Genomic DNA, 18,822 nt, shown 5'->3' with positions numbered 1-18,822 from the left:
GGGACAAATTGAAATTGTCTGTCACCTGATAGGATACAATGAGAACAGCCTCATATCTGTGATATGATGCATAACCTGAAACTAATCACTTGGAAACATTAGACAGAGACTGAAGGACATTCTACAAAAAAAAAAAACAAAAAACTGACCTGTGATCTTTTCAATTGTCAAAGTTATGAAAGTCAAGGTAAGAGTAAAGAACTTCCAGGTTGAAAGAGACTAAAGAGCTATGACAACTAAAAGTGCACTATGATGATTATATGGTAGTAATGTATCAATATTAATTTCCTGATTTTAATGGCTGTATGTAGTTATCTAGGGAACGTCCCTGTCTGTAGGAAATACTGTAATTTCCAGGGGCGATGAGGCATCAGGTTGACAACTTACTTCGAACGATTCAGGGCAAAAAAAGAAGTTCTTTGCATTATACTTGCAATGTTCCTGTAAGTTTGAGATTGGGAAAAGCATGACAAGTGCTCAAAGGGGAGCTCAGGTGTTAGGGTTATGTGAAGCATCCTGGGTGAGTGTGGGGAGGGGATGAGTCTTAAAGGAGATTTGGAGAACACAGATGAGTCAACCCAAATTCTTGCCCTTCAACAGTACCCCCCTTTGACAGAGCAAAAGAGGCCCCTACCTGGATACATCCTTTAAGACCCTGCTTTGGCCTTCTTCCTGCTTTGATAACTCCCCATGTGGAGGGTGGGTTTAATCTGCAGGAACAATGGAACATGCCCATTATATCGGGCTCCCCACTTCTAGTCCACCAAAGAATCCTCTGCTCAAATGCTCTTGGGCCTGTTGAGCCTCTCCTCTGGTCCACCTTCCCAGGGTTGATTGGGACCACAGGTGTATTCACGCTTGGGCCCAATGATCATGGCTAGGAGCTGTTGGCAGCGTTGTGAACGAAGCTTGGACTTAAGGACTGTATATCCCCGTATGTCGGTGGAGGCCCTAGAGAGCAATTGCTCTCTAGAGCCAGCTGCCACATTTAGTTGGGGCTTAAAGAGTGCCTGTCAGAGAATTCTAAATTTGAACTTGGCCTTTCAGGTCTTAGTAAGATATATTTGTCACCGTAGGAGAGATAGATTACACTCTATCTAGTCCATGTGAGCAGGAAGAAATCTCCCACCAAACTGTTAAGCAAAAGCTTAAGACTTAGGAGCTTCGGACCCTGTCCCACATGAACCTTAATGCGCAGGCGGAGTTGTGGGCCAATCAAGTGGTGTGCTCTGAAGGAAGTCAAATGATGAGGCGGGGCACGGTGTGTAGACCACGCCTCTTTGAGCGGAGGGGCGAGGCGAAGAGTGGGCGAGGTTGGCGCTCTCAGCGTTCAGGGCAAGGGCGCAGAGCGGGAGGTGTCTTTGGGGGCGGAGCCACGCGGCTGGGCGCGCGCGGGGCGGTGCCGTGAGGCCACGCCTTTTCCTGCCCGCTGCGCTGCTTCCGCGTGGGACCAACGCGCAGGTGGCTGAGACTGTGTTAACTCGTGGGCTTGGCCGGAGAAGCGAGATGGCGGAGGAGGTGTTGCCGAGTGCGAAGTGGCTGTACTGTGGAGAACCGGACGAGAGCCAGAGAGCTGTACTGGGTAAAGATTGCGGAGCTGGAGCAGTTCCCCATAACTCCCACTTCTATCTCGGAACCGTTACAGTCCTCTCGCCTCCCCGCCGGACCCTATTCCCAGCAGGGCCCAAATTCCCCCCCCGCCCCGCCTCCCTGCGCCCCGCCGCCAGTGTCTACCACTACTTAGGACTCGTCCAGGGCTTCTCTGTCATCCCACCATCTTTCTGTCACCATCTCACACCAGATGAGGACATCTCTGTCACTCTCTCCCTAAGACTATCCAGTATACTGTCATCCCCTCACTCACCAGGTTTTAGACTTGCTGCATTTTTTTTCTCTCCACGGGACAGGTATTTTCGCTCTCTCTAGGTCTGGATGAGGCCTCCTCAGTCGGTCCATTCCCCTAGTTATTCCTTCCTGTCGCAGCCCCACCCCAGGACTTCCTTCACTTCCCCGTCCCCTGTTCCCAGCTGGACCAGGACCTCCTTCATTCCCACTTCAAGTCAGGACCTGGGCTTCCTTGCCATTCTCATTCCTTCAGTCACTCCCTCCCATTGACAGTCCACCTCATTCCTAACATACATGTGGGTTCTTCTGATGTCGTCTCATTCTTGGACTGTGATCTTACAGTCCAGTTCTCCAATGGGAAACTGCAGAATCCAGGCAACATTCGCTTTACCTTGTACAAGAGCAACGACTCGACAAACCCCAGGAAGAGGAGTCAGCGGATCCTGGTAAGTGCTGCAGTAGCCAGATGCTCCACTCTGCAGGCCTTGGGAGACCCATTGACTGGTGGATGTGGGAGGGAGTAAGAGAAGAAAAGGGAGAGATAGCAAATGAACGTTTGAAGGACTCTTCTGAGCTCCAGTAGGTTTGGGTGTAGGGACAGGCTGCATTCAGTTTCATACTTTGAAGTTATAGCCTTTTATTCATTTGTTTATACAACAGCATTTATTGAACATCCACTGTGGCTATGTGCTGTAAGCTGCTAGAGAAACAGCTAAATCAGGCCTGGCCGCACTCTGTGGGAGCTCATACTCTAGAGCAGGGTTTCTCAACCTTGGCACTATTGACATTTTGATCCAGATAACTCTTTGTTGTGGAGGCAGTCCTGTGCAGCATAGGATGTTACCAGCTTCTCTGGCTTCTACCCACTAGATACTGGTGGCACCTCCTAGTTGTGACAACCAGAACATCACACGTTCCCAGATGTCTCCAGAAGGGGGATTTCCTTGGGTTGAGAGCCACTGCTTTAGAGAGTTTTTTGAGCTTTTACCCAATCTCAAACTTAAAGAAAGATTGCAAGTACAGTGCAAAGAACTCTAGACAGGTGAGAGCTGGATGTGAGGGACACTCATACAAATAGACAAAACTCAGGGTCCGAGAGAGGGAGAGTACAAGGCAGAGTGGGTTTGGTCGAACTTTCTGCTTGCCAGAATGTTTTCTTGGGGAGGGCACAGGGAGCTGAGCTCTGAAGGATGGAGAATTTGGCAGCTGAGGTTTAGTATTCCACGTGAAGAGTATAGCGAGGACAAACATAGGGAAGTCGGAATCCTTGGCTATGGTTGAGGAGTGACTTAGCCATTTCCATGTGCAGGTAGGCATATGAGGAACAGCCATGGGAGAGATGGGCAAAGAGGTTCAAGAAGGGCTTGGACTTTGGATCCAGACGGTTGCCTGCAGAATCATTTTTTTATATGCCTTTAAATGTGGAGGAGCCCAGGGTCTCCCAAGTTCTGTGATGCAGTTTCCACAGGAACTTTTCAGACCAGCTAGAAGTCAGCACGATCTGGGGCTTCTCTCTCAAAAGACCTCTTGCCTTTTCCCCAGGGGCATCTTAGATTCACCTAGTGGGGCTGCATCTTCTCTCAGAGGCTCTCTAATTCTAATCAGTGGTTTGGATTCTAAAGCTTTTTGCAAATGTGGAAGAGGGAAACAATATGCTTAATACCTTAAAGCATATAGGTTTCAAGTGTACAATTCAGTAATATATCGTATGTATAATGCATTGTGTTTGCCGCCCAAAGTTAAAATTCCTTCCGTCACCATATATTTGACCCCCTTTTACTCTTATCTACCCCCTCTCCCCTTTCCACCTAGATTCTGACATTGTACCTTCTTCATTCACATGACAGTATTCCCACAATAGGTTTTGCGAAATATTGTTGTAACACTCGAAAATGCTTTAATTTACTTTACAATTACAGTTGACATACAATATCATATTAGTTTCAGGTATACAACATAATGATTAGATATACGTATAATGAAATGGTCACCAAAATAAATCTAGTTAACATCCATCACCGCACATAGTTATACAAATTTTTTTCTTGTGGTAAGAACTTTTAAGATTTACTCTTAGCAACTTTCAAATATATAATACAATGTTGTTAACTATAGTCACCATGCTATACATTATATCCCTAGGACTTATTTATAACTGTCTTATTTCCAAAAAGCAGCTCTCTTCACTAATATGTATAATCAGGAGGCCAAAGCTTGCAAGAACTTTGCTTTGGGACTGACTGCAAGAAAGGCATTTGGTAGTGTCAAAGGATCCAGTGTTTCTATCCAGTTCTGCTGCTGATTGACTGTCTGACTTTGAGCAGTTTTGCCCTTCACTGACCCCCAGTCGATTGCCCAGCCTAAACAGACTATAACTTTCAAGGGCTGGCATAATGCAGTATCCCTGTGATGGTATCCAATAGTGAACCCCTCTGGACCACCCTGATAGAAATCAGATTCATGAATATATGCTTAAAACCATTAATACCGTATTATCCCTTTACAAAGATTCTCTAGTTCAGACTGGTCTTATCCCCATAATTACCAAGGTTTTACTTGTCTTTGCCTCCATAAAATTTACATGTGCAGTAAATTCTAGTATAATTCTAGATTCTAACAACTCAAAAGAGTTTCTCACTATAGCAGTGAACCCAAATGTGGTCACCTATTAAAATCACCTGTAGCTTTTTTTTTTCCCCCAGAACCCCTCTTCCCGCCTTTTTCTCCCCAGCTATAGAGGATCGTTACTCCTGAGCAGGTGATGCATTCCTCAGGTGTATTGAGACAGAAAGGTTGAGAACTTTTAGGCAAAAGAATGAAGTTGCAAAATAATACTTTTTGAATAATCCATTGTCACTGGTATTATTCCTTCTTTGTTCAGGCACTTTGTGGGAATTTTGAACAAGACCTCTGGCCAAATGGAAGTATATGATGCTGAATTGTTTAACATGCAGCCACTGTTTTCAGGTAAGCCCCAGTCTAGATTCACAGAAATGCTGCATATTTTAGGTTTGCTGGATGAATTGGTTTGAATTTTTGATTTGTAAAATACATTTTGTAGTTATTTTTAAAAGAGTGCCTTTCTGCCAAGTTTGTTAAATAAGTTTTAAGAGTATTTTTACTCAGCACATATTTATTGAGGACCTATATACTTTAGGCACAAATTAGGGGCTGTGAATGTAGCAAAACAGACACAGATCCTATCCTCACAGTGTTTACAGTCTTGCGATCAGAAACTAATCTTAGTTAAAGCAAGTTGAGTAATGATCAGAGCAGAATATTGGAGGGCATGTCTGGTACTCTTTTCCATTGAAGGCTTTTGTTAATTTTTAACTATTCTAGGTGGGGCAGAGGTTTTAGAATCTCTGGTAGGTGCTGGAAGTTGCTTATATGTTGGATAGTAACTTTCATGTTGATGAAAAGTCTATGCTTCCTAATTTGGGAGGAGATCCTTTTTTTTTTTTTCCTTAAGCAGTGGGAGAAATTGCATTGTTTCTCTGCTTTGGCATCTTAGCCATGATGCTTAGCCATCATGCCCATGGCTAGAGTGAGATCTCCCGAAATGATAGATGAGAGGGTCAGACTCAAGGGGCTCCCTAAATCTTGAATACTGAGAACCATAGTGGGGAGCATGTTTGATAAGGAGGGATCTTTAGGATTATGGTGAGTCTGCCTAGTGTTAGTTCTAACTTTTTTCTCTCAAAGCAGTGGTCCCAACCCTTTTTAATCTGATAAAGATTAAATTATCTCCCAAATGCCCTTCTAACTTTAAAAGAGGCAAAAAAAATTGTCATTGATTTCCTAATTAAACAAATTTTTGTTTTAACATGTAAAAAAAAAAAATTGTAAATATTGGTTTATTCTATCTAGCAGATTGACCTGGGGCAAGTCATTTCATCTGGAGGCCTTAGTTTTCCTTATTTGTAAAATGAAGAGGTTCGACTAGATGGCCCCTTTGTTTGACTCCTTAATTCTTTGAATTCTCTAAGTGTTTAGTATGTGAACATACTAAATGTTCACAGTATACACTCATGTTAAGCGCTGGGAAGTCCTGGAGTGAAGTTTCTTGAACACTATTACTATCCGTAGGCCTTACAGTTTGCTTTTTCCTGTTTTTGTTTGTGTTTTGATAGATGATTCAGTTGAGAGTGAATCATCATTAGAGAGTCAAGTCAAAACTTTTAGAGAGAAGGTAAGTGTGATGGAACTAAGACATGGGACCGTAAGTAAGTTCCTTCTAGGCCTGGGTTTCTCCATCAGTAAAATGAGCTGATTGAACACAGCGGTCTCCCTGGTTGCTCCTAGCTCATTCATTTGTGGTTGTCTGGATAGTTTCTACCTGCAGTGGCCTCCTTGGCTTCATAGAGAACAGTTTTCATGTCTAGGGCAGGTACACACAGCTCTGTGCCGGTGTTTTGAACTGGTTCTCTAGGCTGATCTAGGTGTAGCATAACTCATTTTTAAGATTTAATACAGATTTCAGAGAATATAGGTTGTAGCCTGGAACTTTTCATATTAAAACAAAGTAAACTTTAGATTTTCAATGTAGAAGGTTCCTACAAAGCTAATCTCATCCCAGGATGGCAAATCTTCATTGCTGCCTGGAGAGCTTTATTGAAAAGGGGTGTGAGGCTATCTTCAAACTCAGAGAGGGTGTAGGGTTGGAAAATGGTAAGCTGTGTGCCAAAGGTTTACGGACCATAATTCGAGTCAAGTTTTTACATCTTCTAGGTAGAGACACTGTTGATTTGTAAATAGTCCATTATAGCTTACAAAGGAAGTTTTTCAGATCTGTTAGTATCATTTGGTTCTTACAATAAGCCCCTGAGGTAGATAACTATGATTCAGCCCAATTTACAAGTGAGGTTATGGTGGCTCAGAGAGACTGAGAGTTTCCCCATAGTCACACAGCTAGGAGTGGCCATGTCCAGCCTGTCCTTAGTAATCAGGTTTGTCTCTTGTACAGATGGATTCTTGCATTGAAGCCTTTGGTACCACCAAACAGAAGCGGGCTCTGAACTCCAGGAGAATGAACAAAGTTGGCAGTGAATCTTTGAATCATGCAGTAGCTAAAGCTGCAGAGAATATTATTGATACAAAGGGTGTGACTGGTAAGCAGCTGAAACTTGGGGTAAGAATCCACTCAAAGAGACAGCTTTCTCTTGAGATCTTTCACCCATCCCACAAATGGAAGTGGTGGGAGTTAGGGCTGGATTCCTTCCTGCTTCTCTCTGAGGGCCTTTGCAGAAACAGACTCTGGAAGTAGTAAGAAACACCTGACATGACCTGCCCTAAGAGAGCACAAAGTTAGGTAGAGGAGACAGGCATGGGAACGGATATGTGCGAGCTGTGTCCTAGGTGCCAGAGTTACAGCCTGCAGGGCACAGAGGAGGGAGGGAGAAGGCTTCAAGTCTCTTTGAGTCACAGGGAAGGTTTGGTCAAAAAGCCTGATGTGATGATGATGAACTGAGCCTCTTGAGACAGTGTTTCACTTTGGGGTCAGTAGATCTTTTTCTGCTCCTAAATTTCTCAGCAGCTTGAGTATGTAAGTGTATTATTTTAAAATGTATTTATTGTTTAAATGTATTATAAGAACATAAGAGAAAGTTTATATAAGCAGTTTTTCTATTAAAATGGAAGTTTAGTAATTTTTAGAAAGTCTTTCCATACCCTATGATAATATATTTTCTTGTGTTTTCTTTCTATACTTTTCTAATTTTATTTTTACATCTAAATCTTAATTAAGAATTTTTTTGGTAGATGGTACAGACCTGGTTTTATGTTTTCCAAATGATTAGCCAGTTGTCCCCAATTCCTTCCTTTCCTTTTCTAAAAGATGATTTAAGAAGTCATGTTTATCATTTTACCACATTCTTAGTTGTGTTCTGGTCCATTGTTCTGACCGGTTATTCCTATGGCAACACTAGGCTCTTTTGGTTATAGTAGCCTCATCATCCAGTTTATTGTCTGACAGGGAAAATCCTTCTTCCTCTTTCGTTCTTATTTTTCACACATGTTAGTGTAGCATGCTTTTTATTCCAGGTGCTCTTAAAAATTATTTTGTCAGATTCCCTCAGAATCCAGCTGGGATTAATATGGAGAGAATCAACATCTTTACAATATTATATTTTTCCATCTGGGAACATAGAAATATGTCTCTCCATTTATTCAAAGATATCCTTTAATGTCTAAGTAAAATTTTTAATTTTTTTTGTTCGGCTCTTAGAGGATATATAAAAAGAAAAGTAATTCACCCATTTCCCCATCATTCTACCAGACCAGCAATTATAATTTTCCTGTTTTCCCCTATATTCTTGTCTGTATGCATACTTAATTCTTACATGGTTATTCCTGTATATAGTTAGTTTTATAATATTTTTTTCACTCATATAATATGTGGAGAAATTTTCTGGAAGTTAAGCCATTGGAGGCTACTTTGAATATCCCTCACTTGTAGTTTCTCTCATGTATTATAAATATTTATTAGCATATCTGTCTCTCCCACCTATACTTCGAGTTACTTGAGGGGAGACCACACTGGATCCGCCTTCTGGGGTTCCTGGTTAGGTGTGAGTCATCAGCGGACATCGTAGCGCTGGAACTGTCAGCCTGATGGGGGGTCAGGCCATAGTGGTGGGAGCATTCAGATTAGGGGTTCCTGGACTGTTTTTGATCTTGAGTGCACAGGTTGCAAGGAGTGTTGGGGAACCTGAAGCCAAACAGGCTGATACCCACATCGACTCTTCTTTCATTGCAAAGCTCTGGTCAGTGATGCCATCCATGATGACTTGCAAGATGACTCCCTCTTCCTTCCTCCCTGCCATGCTGATGCAGCCAAGCCCGAAGATGTGTATGAATTTGAAGACCGTATCCTTCTCAAAGTCTAGGACAGACTGATTTTGTAAAAGGAATGGTTAGAGCACAGAATTTCCCTACTCATAGGTCTAATCTGATGGAAAATGCCTGTAGTAGGTGTGTGATAAGAAAGAGAAGCTGGAAAAGCCCAAGCAGAGAATGAGGTCTGGGCTGGGAGTCTGGAGAACTGAGGCCCCAAGCTCCGCCCTGAAGTGCCGTATGATCTTCCCCTCTCTGAGCTGTAGCTTTCCCGTCACTAAAATGAGGCCCCCCACTAAAAATGAGGCCGCTGGGAGCAGATGATCCAGCCAGCTGAATATTTCCATTTTGGTCATGCTGAGTTCTTGACAAGTAACTAGTTCTTTCTTCTGCGGAGTATGAAGCTCTTCAGAGTCCTTCTGAAGCTTTCAGGAATGTCACATCAGAAGAAATACTGAAGATGATTGAAGAGAACAGGTATCCTCACTTGGGCAGATGGAGTGTCTGGGGAGTGATGTCGGGACACAGCAGTAGTCAGTCAGTGAGTGTCAAAGTCTATTCATCATTGAACGTGAATGAATCAGTGTTTTCTTGAATATTTGGGCTTCACAGCCTTTTACTCCAAAACTGTGGGTGGCATTCAAGGAAGAGAGTTGGCCTGAGCACATGTAACCTGTGGCTGGGCAGAGGGTGGTGAGGCCTTATAGTTGGGCTGGGAACTAGAGATGGCCTATATTCCTGAATGTTATACTTGACGCCGATTGTCACTGTGGGGCCCAAGGGCTGACTTGAGAGCAGATGCCAGCTGAAGTGATAATTTATCTGTGATAATGTGCTGGGTGAGCTTTTCTAAAGTAAAATTTATGTATTTTTTATGACGTTAGTGGGGTTTTTTGTTTTTGTTTTTTTTTTTGCTTTTGAGTTTTTTGTTTTGTTTTTTAAATAATTCCATCTTGAGAAAATAAAAAGTTATCAACCCTAGGTTGGTTCCCTGATTTTTGTTTGGAAATTTTACTGGTCAGTGAAATCTAAAGCTCTGGAAAATATTTTTTTCCTCCAAAGATCCATTTCCAAAAAAAAATAAAGCTCATTGCTGGTCATTACTGGTTCTTAGTTGTCTTAATGTGGTTGTGGCTCAGGGGTAGGTACAGGCATGAGCTCTGGGCTGGGAGTCTAGAGAACTGAGTCCCTGAGCTCTGCAGGATAGACTGTGTGATCGTCCCCTCCCTGAGCCTTAGGCTTCCTGTCTGTGAAATGAAGCTACTACAAGATGATCTTGAAGACCCTTTATATCTCTGTGAGTCCAGGATCCTGATAGTGTTAGAACAGTACATAAAAATAATAGCTAACGTTGATGGAGCTCTTATAGGTGCCAAGCACTGTTCTAAGCAGTTTACTTTCATTGTCTTTTTTAATCCACAAAACCCTGTGAGGAGGGTACTATCATTGGTCTCAATTTATAGGTAAAGAGGATGCACAGAGATGTACAGAAGCTGTACAGAAACTTGTCCAAGCCACTAAAAGGTAGAGAGCGGATTCAAACCCAGGCAGTCTGACTTGAGAGACTATGCTCCAAACCACTATATCAAGATTTGGCAAACTGTGGCCTGTATGCTAAGTCTGGTGTGCTGCCTGTGGATAAAGTTTTATTGGAACACAGCCATGGTCATTCATTTTTGTATTATCAGTAGCTGCTTTTGCACTACAATGGCAGATTTGAGTAGTTGCAACAGAGACAGTGTGGACCACAAAGCCAAAAATATTTACTAGCTCCTTACCGCTCCTGCATTAAACCAAGCTCCTCCTGTTGTGAGGATCATTGGTGGGGGGCCCTTCCTCAGCTGTCGAATATGTATCTGGTGTGCAGGATGCCTGATGATCTAATTGTGAGGGGGTGAATGGCTCCTGTCAGATCTGGTCTTACCTGACACATTCTTCCCTTTCCCTCCCTTGTTTTAGCCACTGCTCCTTTGTCATAGAAGCGTTGAAGTCTTTGCCATCAAACGAGGAGAGCCGAGACCACCAGGCCCGATGTATATGGTTTCTGGACACACTCATCAGATTTCGAGCACAGAAAGTGATTAAGCGGAAAAGTGAGTTCATGATAGACATTTTATTCTGGTTATTTCCAGTCCATTATTTGTCTGTAATGAGACCAGCCCTAATGAGAGAAGAAAATGGGTCTGTCTGTTTGGGTCTTTATTTTTAATTGTGTGACAGTCAGGTTCCTATTGGTACTGCTGGCACGCTGAGAGGACTTGCCAAGTTCTTTCCTCATCTGCAGGACGGGTTGGATTATGTGCTTGTTCAGAGCTAACATTCACTTCTTTTCTGCATTATGCAAAGTGTAGTATCCAAATTAAATGAAAATTTTAGACAACCTGTTAGACAAACATCAGTCATAGAGGGAGAAAAGTTGTCCTTGCTCATGAAGGCTTCTGACAGGTTTGTGTTATGTCAGCTTATTTCTGATTGGGAGAGGAGAGAGTCAGTTTCTGCTGGTAACCCCGGTGTCATCTGTAGCTCGGGCCATGGATGGCTGCCACATACATCTATCCAGAGTTGGAAAGCCGGTGGAGATGCCTGTGGTTCTAGGCAAAATGTGTATACAGTCTTCTGACTATCATTGGACACCCAAGAATCTGCATGTTTTTCAGTACTTGCTTAATTCTTATTTTCACATTCCAATCTCCTCTCCTTTCTCTCTCCCTCAGCTTTCTCCACAGTCTATTTTGCTTTCTAACATCTTAGGAATTGTGTCTTCAGGCCTCATATTTTTTTTCTTATTGCCAACCCATCGTAAATGTTTCTCATACAATTTCATTTGAAATAAGCACATTTTCATTTGAAAGTGGCCATGCTATTTCATGGGCCCCTGCTTCTCTTACCACATGGTTCTGTTCATAACAGTGGCCCAACTGCTGGCCTCTTCTCCCAGCTCATGGATGACATGTGGCCTAGGATTTTGATGGAAAATGATCAAACTCAACTTTATATTGTAGGTGCTCTGGGACCTGGAGTTCCACACATCATCAACACCAAACTGCTGAAGCACTTTACCTGTTTGACCTACAACAATGGCAGGTCAGGGGATGATTTCTTTGTTTTCTGCCTATAAAGGAGAAAGCAGATTGGGGAGGGGGAGGTGGGTGATAAGAGCGAGGAGTAGGGGCTTGGCTTGAATGTCATGTCCATAGAGATACTGTGAGGGGTCCCGAGGTCAAGTAAGTTTAGGAAACACTATATAGCACATACTCTATCCTCCTGGGAGAAGTTCACTTTAAAGATTTTGGAAAGTCCTGCAACAAATTTCACTTCACACATTTCTTTTGAGGAACCGTTCCCAATGTCTCACAGAGCTGGTGTTCTATGGAAAGGCAGTATTGCAGGGAAGGGTGGGCCTCTGTAATGGTGCTGGGGAAAGAACCCTAAGCAGTGCACCTGGGCTCCCCTCCTGCTGTTTGCTTGGAATGTGTGTCTTGCTCAGAGTGTGCTTGGAAGAACCGTCGGCAACAGTGTGGGGTGACTGCTTTCCGGCAGCTCCGCTGAACAGGTGGGGACAGACTCAAGGGTCCTTGCCAGTGCAAGGCTCTCACGATGCCTGAGGAAACTGTAGGTGTGGCCTTTTCTGTCCCCCTTGGAGGGAGCAGTGTGTTTGGCTCACTGTCTACTCTGTGAAGGCTTGGGTACCTTGCAGGACAAGGAATGTTGCTCAGATTTCTTTTCCTCACCCCAAGAGCAGAAGACATTGAGTACCTATGGGGTCAGGCTTGGATGTTTTTATTTTGCTTTTGGAGAAGTCATCTTAGAATTTAATTTTGCCTCCTTTACTGCCACTGTTTTTGTAGTTTACGGAACATAATTTCCAATTCTATGAAGGCGAAGATCACCGCATATGTGATCATACTCGCCTTGCACATAAACGACTTCCAGATTGACCTGACGGTGTTACAGAGGGACTTGAAGCTCAGTGAGAAAAGGTGAGCACAACAGAACAGAAAACTCCCTTACGGTGCCTTGAGGTTTATCTGGTACCACTGGAAAGCATGAGACTCCTTTGAAGGAACTGGGGGCATTTAATATGGGCTAGACTTGGGACCAGAGGACAGTTGTCAATGAATGAATGAGTGGATGAGCAACCAGACATTATAGAGTGCCTTCTTTATGCCAGGAACAGTACTAAATCTGTGATAAGAGCTCACTGATTTCCTTAAAAAACAACTAATGAATCTACATTTCAGAGAAGTCACTGACTTCCCAAGGTCGCACAACCAAGAAGAGGAATAGCTGGACTTTAAATCTGAGCCTTCGCATAGCATTCTGTCCCTGTGAAACCAAGCAGCTTCCATTCTCCAAATTTCTTCTAAGGAGGGGGATTCTGTATGGTCCAGGGGTGGAAGTTATAAGAACCAATTTCAGCTTAGCAAAAAGACCTTTCTCAGCATCAGATGTTAGGGACTGTAAGGGTTGGCAAGGTGGGGCCGCTATTTGGCATGGATGTCGCATTGAGGCTTCTCTGACTGGAGTGGGAGAGTTGGCAGATACGACCTTTCAGGCCCTTTCTAGCCTTGCTAGAAGGGATTCAGACTGAGTAGGGGGCAGAACTTTCCAGGATCCTGAACTGTGGGGTTTGTTGGCTTTTGTTAGTGATTCAGGGGCATCTGACACCCAAGGACCCTAATGGTGTTCAAGAGAGCCTATGAAAATACCTGGTCTGGACTTTTCTAGCAGTCCACAGAGAGATTATTCCGAGGGCTGCCCACAAACAGCGTTCTCACAGGTGGTGACATTGAAAATCAAAAACAAATACTTGGAGCCTGTTTTAGCAATCTGCGAGCAAGTGCTCAATCCTGGTCATAGGAAATAAAGTTACTAATAGGATCTAGAGAGAAAACCTGGTTTTCAATTACCTATAAGGATATTTTCTAATGGCAACATATTAAAATGAAATTGTCTGATAGCTCTTGCGGGGGCAGGTCTTGCCTGCCTCTCTCCTGGTGGCCACTGTGGGGATTCTGTCTCCGCGGCTTGGAGCACGAGTGTGCTGCTCCCTCCTGCCAACCTTCCCTAAGCAGTGGCATTGAGGAGACTCTCCATTTGTTTTGTGTGTTTGTTCCTTAGGATGATTGAGATAGCGAAGGCCATGAGACTGAAGATCTCTAAAAGAAGTGTGTCTCTGGCAGCCGGCACGGAGGAGGAGCACAAACTGGGCACTCTGTGCATCCCGCTGCCTCCAGCCCAGACCTTGGACCGCCAGTCAAAGCGGAGGAGAATCACCTAGAGGTGTGCTTTCCAGACAGCATTTTGGCTGTGCGATAGCCACTACTATTCATTTCCGTTTTTATTTTTAAAAGGAGAGGAAAAGAGGGCTTGCTTTGGCATGGATATGAAGCCAGAAGCGGGCATTCAGTCGTGCTTGTCTTAAGCAGAAACATAAAGTGACCACCGTATTGGACTTCACCTCCCTCCTTCGGCGTTGCTGTGATTATAAATGGCAGATGGTTCTCATGTCGGTTCACGTGTGGTGATGTGGAAGGTGGGGCCTGAGAAGTCAGAGTCAAAAGATCTTACAGACTGAACCCTGGGCCAGATCTAATGGATGAAGGTTAATAAAGAGAAATGTGAAGTGCCATGCTTACGTCCAGAAGGGCCAGTGGGGTACATGGTGAGGAGGATACAGCCCAGGAGGGCTAGAAGAGAGGCTTCAGGTCACCAGTGTGATGGGGTTGCCAAAACAGGCCGATTGAGTTTGAGGCTGCTGTAACAGGGTGGAGCTCTTACCATACTGAGAGGAAGTGATTATCACAGTTGCTCTGCTTGGTTCAGGCCACAAAGAGGGCAGAGGTCAGCTCTGAAGCTGTAGTTCTGAGGGGGTTGAATCAGAGTCGAGTACAGAAAACAAATTGTTCCAGATATCTTAAGATGAAAGGTGTTTAATACATAGGTGACATGCTATCAAGTTGTTAAAGGCCTGTAAGAGTGGGAATCAGGAGGTTGCCACCAGAACTGCTCAGTTCAGGAACACACTGCTGGGCATCAAGAAGCCACTTCTGCCCCACAACTGCTTGAATTCATCAAGCTGGTGACTCGACACCGGAATGCTGAGTTCAGCCACCCGTGCTTTCAATACCTACATTTCCACCCCCTTGATTATCAACACTAACAGCCAAGAAGCTAGCCTCCATCTTGCCTCTTGTGAATATATAAGTAGGAGCCTAATTTGCATCTAGAATTATAAGAACAAGGGAGTCTTGGAGATAGGTTTTAGCTCTCCAGCACCTAGTTACAGGAAGGCACACCTGAAGGAGATGGGAATGGATGCTGGCTGCCAACCAACTTTATCTGCCACAGGGGAGATGGTGAAGTCAGTGTCCAGAAGGGTGTTACGAGGAATGGGAATATGACATGGAGAGACTTCAGTACAGGGCTAATACTCAGACTCAGATCTTTAAAGCTTTTCTAGGAGCAGCTGAGGTCTGTAGTGCTCAGTGCTGGGGAGCGAGGAGCAGTGAAGGAAGGAAGGTAGAATTCAGCTCTGAAAATTGGAAAGGAGGTTTACGTAGTAGCTGGGCCATCTGTTAGGGAAGACATGGTGGAAACGAGTCTGGGATGACTCATTTGGGACAGGTGGTCCTTGTATTTCTTTGAGTTCCGGGATGTTGTTATCAGAGCCACTTCTGGGGTGAGGCTGTGCTAAGTCATATTTCCATGCTCTTCTCTGGTTTGTCTCATTTGTCTCTGGTTCTGGCTGGTGGGCATTTGTAGCATACTTGTCTCCCTCCAGCAGAGGCATGAGCAGGAAATCTAAATACCTTTTGTTTTTCCTTATCTAAGCTGTTGTGAAAATCAAGTATGTGACTCTGCATCAGAAAAAAGTATCCTGATCTGTTTCTGGGAAAAGAATTCCTAATGTGTTTATAGAGTAGAATGTGTTTTCATGAATGCTTTTTAGATTCTGATGGGTTTGACACTCTGAGGCTTAATTTTCAGGAATGATTGGATCACAGCATGTGAGCAGGCCTCTGAACAACTTCTGTCTGTGGGGAAGCAGTCTATCTTCAGTCACAGAGGGGTGGTATTAATAGGGAAAAGTCTAGAATGACAAGTAACTACTTGTCCTGTGTGACAACAAGTGTACCTACCTCACTAAATGTAGATGATACATTCCCAGAGATTGACTTAAAAGCACATTTCTGTACTTAAGAGGTTTGTGGGTCAAAAGGCTCAAAAGAGGGCCCTTGTTCACAAGAACAAGTCTCGTGAGAGCAGCTAATGCAGTGCCTGACATATCAGCAGTCAGTGTCTGTTGAAAGTCATAATATGTGAACTGCACCTTCTTTCCATGGCAGGGCCACTAGGCAGTAAACACTTGTAGAGTAATGGAATTGGACTTGGTTTTTCCTAGCTCTTACAAACCATTTATTTACTAATACATTCACAGTACATACGTCGATCTCACCAAGTTATTTGCTATAATGTCTCCTGATGTACTCTTTGAAGAAAGGTCGAGACTGGGCTACATGCTGGTACCCTTAATAAGATTTGCAGTTTACGGACTAAATTTATGGGTAGTGATGAACAGAATGAAGTCTGTTCCCCTGGAGGGAAGTCTCTGCCTGTGGCCTTGACCTGTTGGACATTGTTAACAGCGATGAGGTCAAAGAAGGTATATTTGGCAAAGTTGGAGAGGACCCCAAACTGAAAATAACTAGACAAAATTCTTTAAAGTGTCTCCTCTTAAAAACTTTTTTTGATATGTCATATTTAGGAAATAGTTGCAAGAATAGTACAAAGAACTCCTGTATTTCTTTTACTCAGAATCTGCCCAACTGTTATTGCATTGTCCCATTTATTACAAGTACTTCACTGTTTATGTCTGAAGAATAGGACTTTTTCTTCTCTAACCATAGTACATTTATCAAAGGCAAGAAATAGAACAATGATACAATACTATCACCTAGCCCACAATTCATATTCATATTTTGCCAGTCACACCTCTTCGTTCTTGTTTAATCTAAAATAATTCCTTGGCCTTTGACTTTCTTCACCTCGACATTTTTGAAGAGTAAGGTCAGTTATTTTGTAGGGTGTCCCTCAGTTTGGGTTTGTCTGGTGTTTCATTATGATTAGGTTCAGGATATGTTTTTGTCAGGAATATCACGGACATGCTGTGTCCCAGGTGCATCACAGTAGAAGCACATGAAGTTTGTCCTCTTCTTGCTGATGTTTCTTTATTACTTGGTTAAGGTTGTGTTCTTTTCACTATGAAGTTGCTATTTACAATAAGTAATTTGTGGAGGGATTCTTTGAGACTCTAAATATCCTTTCCTCATCAAACTTTCACTCATGAGTTTTCACCTCAATTGATCATTTTTGCTGAATCAATTACCAAGATGCAACATGGTGATTTTCTAACTCCATCATTTCTTATACAATTATTGTATTATAAGAGGATACCTTCTTTTCTCTCCCATTAATTTTTGATTGGGGGGGGTCATTTAGTTATCAGTATAGGCTCATAGATTCTTATTTTATTCCATGAATATTGTACTATCATTTATTTTGATGATCAGATTGTACCACACTTGGCCAATCTGAGTTCCTTCAAGCTAGCTCCTGTATCCCTATCATTTTAAGGGTGCTTGCTTACTTTCTGGCACAAGATATTCCAGCCATCTTTTCTCCTGCTCCAGCCCTGGAATCAGCTTTTTATCCAATGAGCCCAGATGGACAACATGAATGATGGGACAAAACTAAGAAGTGAAATACTAATAATCAGATGGGATCTTCAGCTACACTCAGGCAAGACATAGGTTCTGAGGAGAGGTGTCAGTTGTGAGTCACTCAGACTGCACCAGGAAGGCCATGCTAGGCTTGACTTCGTTTAAAAAGGACACGAGTCACAGTGGATAGGCTCCAGAGCCCCATGGCCATAACTGCACCATCACTGTACCCTGCAAAGTTCTGGACGGGAAGGGCGAAAGAACTAATGGGATGAGCATGTTCACATAGAGAGAGATTGGAACAAGCCCAGCAGGCCCCATGGGAACCCAACAAGAGGAACCATTTAGAGAGAAGGCTTTCTTTGTTGTCAGAGGGAAGGAGAGGGAAGAAGGTAGGCCCAGGGCTGCAGCTGAGGACAGTATAGGCTCATGTACCAAGATCCAAATCTGGCTTTTTTCTGGTCTGGCCACACCACATCCGCCTTCCCCCAATACTGAGGACCTCCTCTGGACACCAGGGCAGTGGCCTCAACAGAACTTGGAGGCTGGATGAAGTTGTGTTGGTCTTTGTTGGCTTATACCCTCTCTCATCAGCAGGCATCAACATTTGGGCCTGACCGGCCAGCAAGGAAGGCCAAGGAGGCCACAATATAAGGTGCTTGGGTGGGGAGAAGTGGAGACCTCCTGTGAGCTCTGGCACCAGGGTTAAGCCTTCACCTGTGGCAACTCGCCCTATGAAGGGGCCCTTAGCTACTGCAGGCTGAAAGCAAGTGACCCCAAGGAAACAGGACCCTTAGAGAATTCCGTCTTCATATCCATAATTGATACAGTAAGAGCTGGGCCATACCTTCTGAGATGCAGGCCAGGACTCCTAAATTCTGCCTTTGGGCTCTCCCAGGCCCACTCAGACAACTGGAGTGGGTCTAGAGAAATGGCCAGGATGGTGAGGAGACGGTCTGCAAACTGGCATATATCAGGAACCCAGGAGCAGAGTGGATTACCAGGGAGATAATGATGCTGTCTGCAAATCTCTGGAGAGTCATCACAGACAGAAAGGAAGTGATATCTCCAGAAGGTAAAGACACTAGGAATGGGGTTGGGTTTTTCTTCCTTTGTCCATTATCCATCTATCCATGCATCAATACTTCCTGAGTCTTGCTGTGTGCTGGGCATAGAGAATCAACAGGGCATGACTTCACTGGGCATGGGGGGAGGTGGAAGAATGAGGCAAATCAGGAGACTTTTTCAAGACAGAATTCAGTGCTACTGTGGGAACCACAGGGTGGTGGTGGTATGAAAGCATGGAGAGGCACTTAACTGAGATTTGAAGAGACCAGGGAGGTTATTCCATGGGAGTGATGACAAAATAAGATCCTGAAGTATGGGTAGGATTTAGCCAGGGAGATAGATTTTAGCTCGG

General features: G+C 43.8%; 1 protein-coding gene across 1 annotated transcript; it reads left to right on the top strand.

Annotated features, from left to right (window-relative positions):
- The first annotated feature begins 1,412 nt into the window (after positions 1 to 1,412).
- POLR1E (RNA polymerase I subunit E) lies at positions 1,413 to 14,311 on the top strand. The gene is made up of 11 exons (XM_025046543.1): positions 1,413 to 1,582; positions 2,188 to 2,291; positions 4,695 to 4,812; positions 5,979 to 6,037; positions 6,812 to 6,956; positions 8,605 to 8,712; positions 9,060 to 9,156; positions 10,639 to 10,772; positions 11,682 to 11,763; positions 12,528 to 12,659; positions 13,801 to 14,311. The coding sequence occupies exons 1-11, from the start codon at positions 1,507 to 1,509 to the stop codon at positions 13,958 to 13,960; spliced, it is 1,215 nt and encodes a 404-aa protein (XP_024902311.1). The 5' UTR covers positions 1,413 to 1,506; the 3' UTR covers positions 13,961 to 14,311.
- The last annotated feature ends 4,511 nt before the right edge of the window (positions 14,312 to 18,822 follow it).

This window comes from Pteropus alecto, unplaced genomic scaffold (genome assembly GCF_000325575.1).
Source record: "Pteropus alecto unplaced genomic scaffold, ASM32557v1 scaffold114, whole genome shotgun sequence".
Taxonomy (NCBI): Eukaryota; Metazoa; Chordata; class Mammalia; order Chiroptera; family Pteropodidae; genus Pteropus; species Pteropus alecto.
Note: the sequence above shows the minus strand (reverse complement) of the source record. Positions and strands in the feature narration are given on the sequence as shown.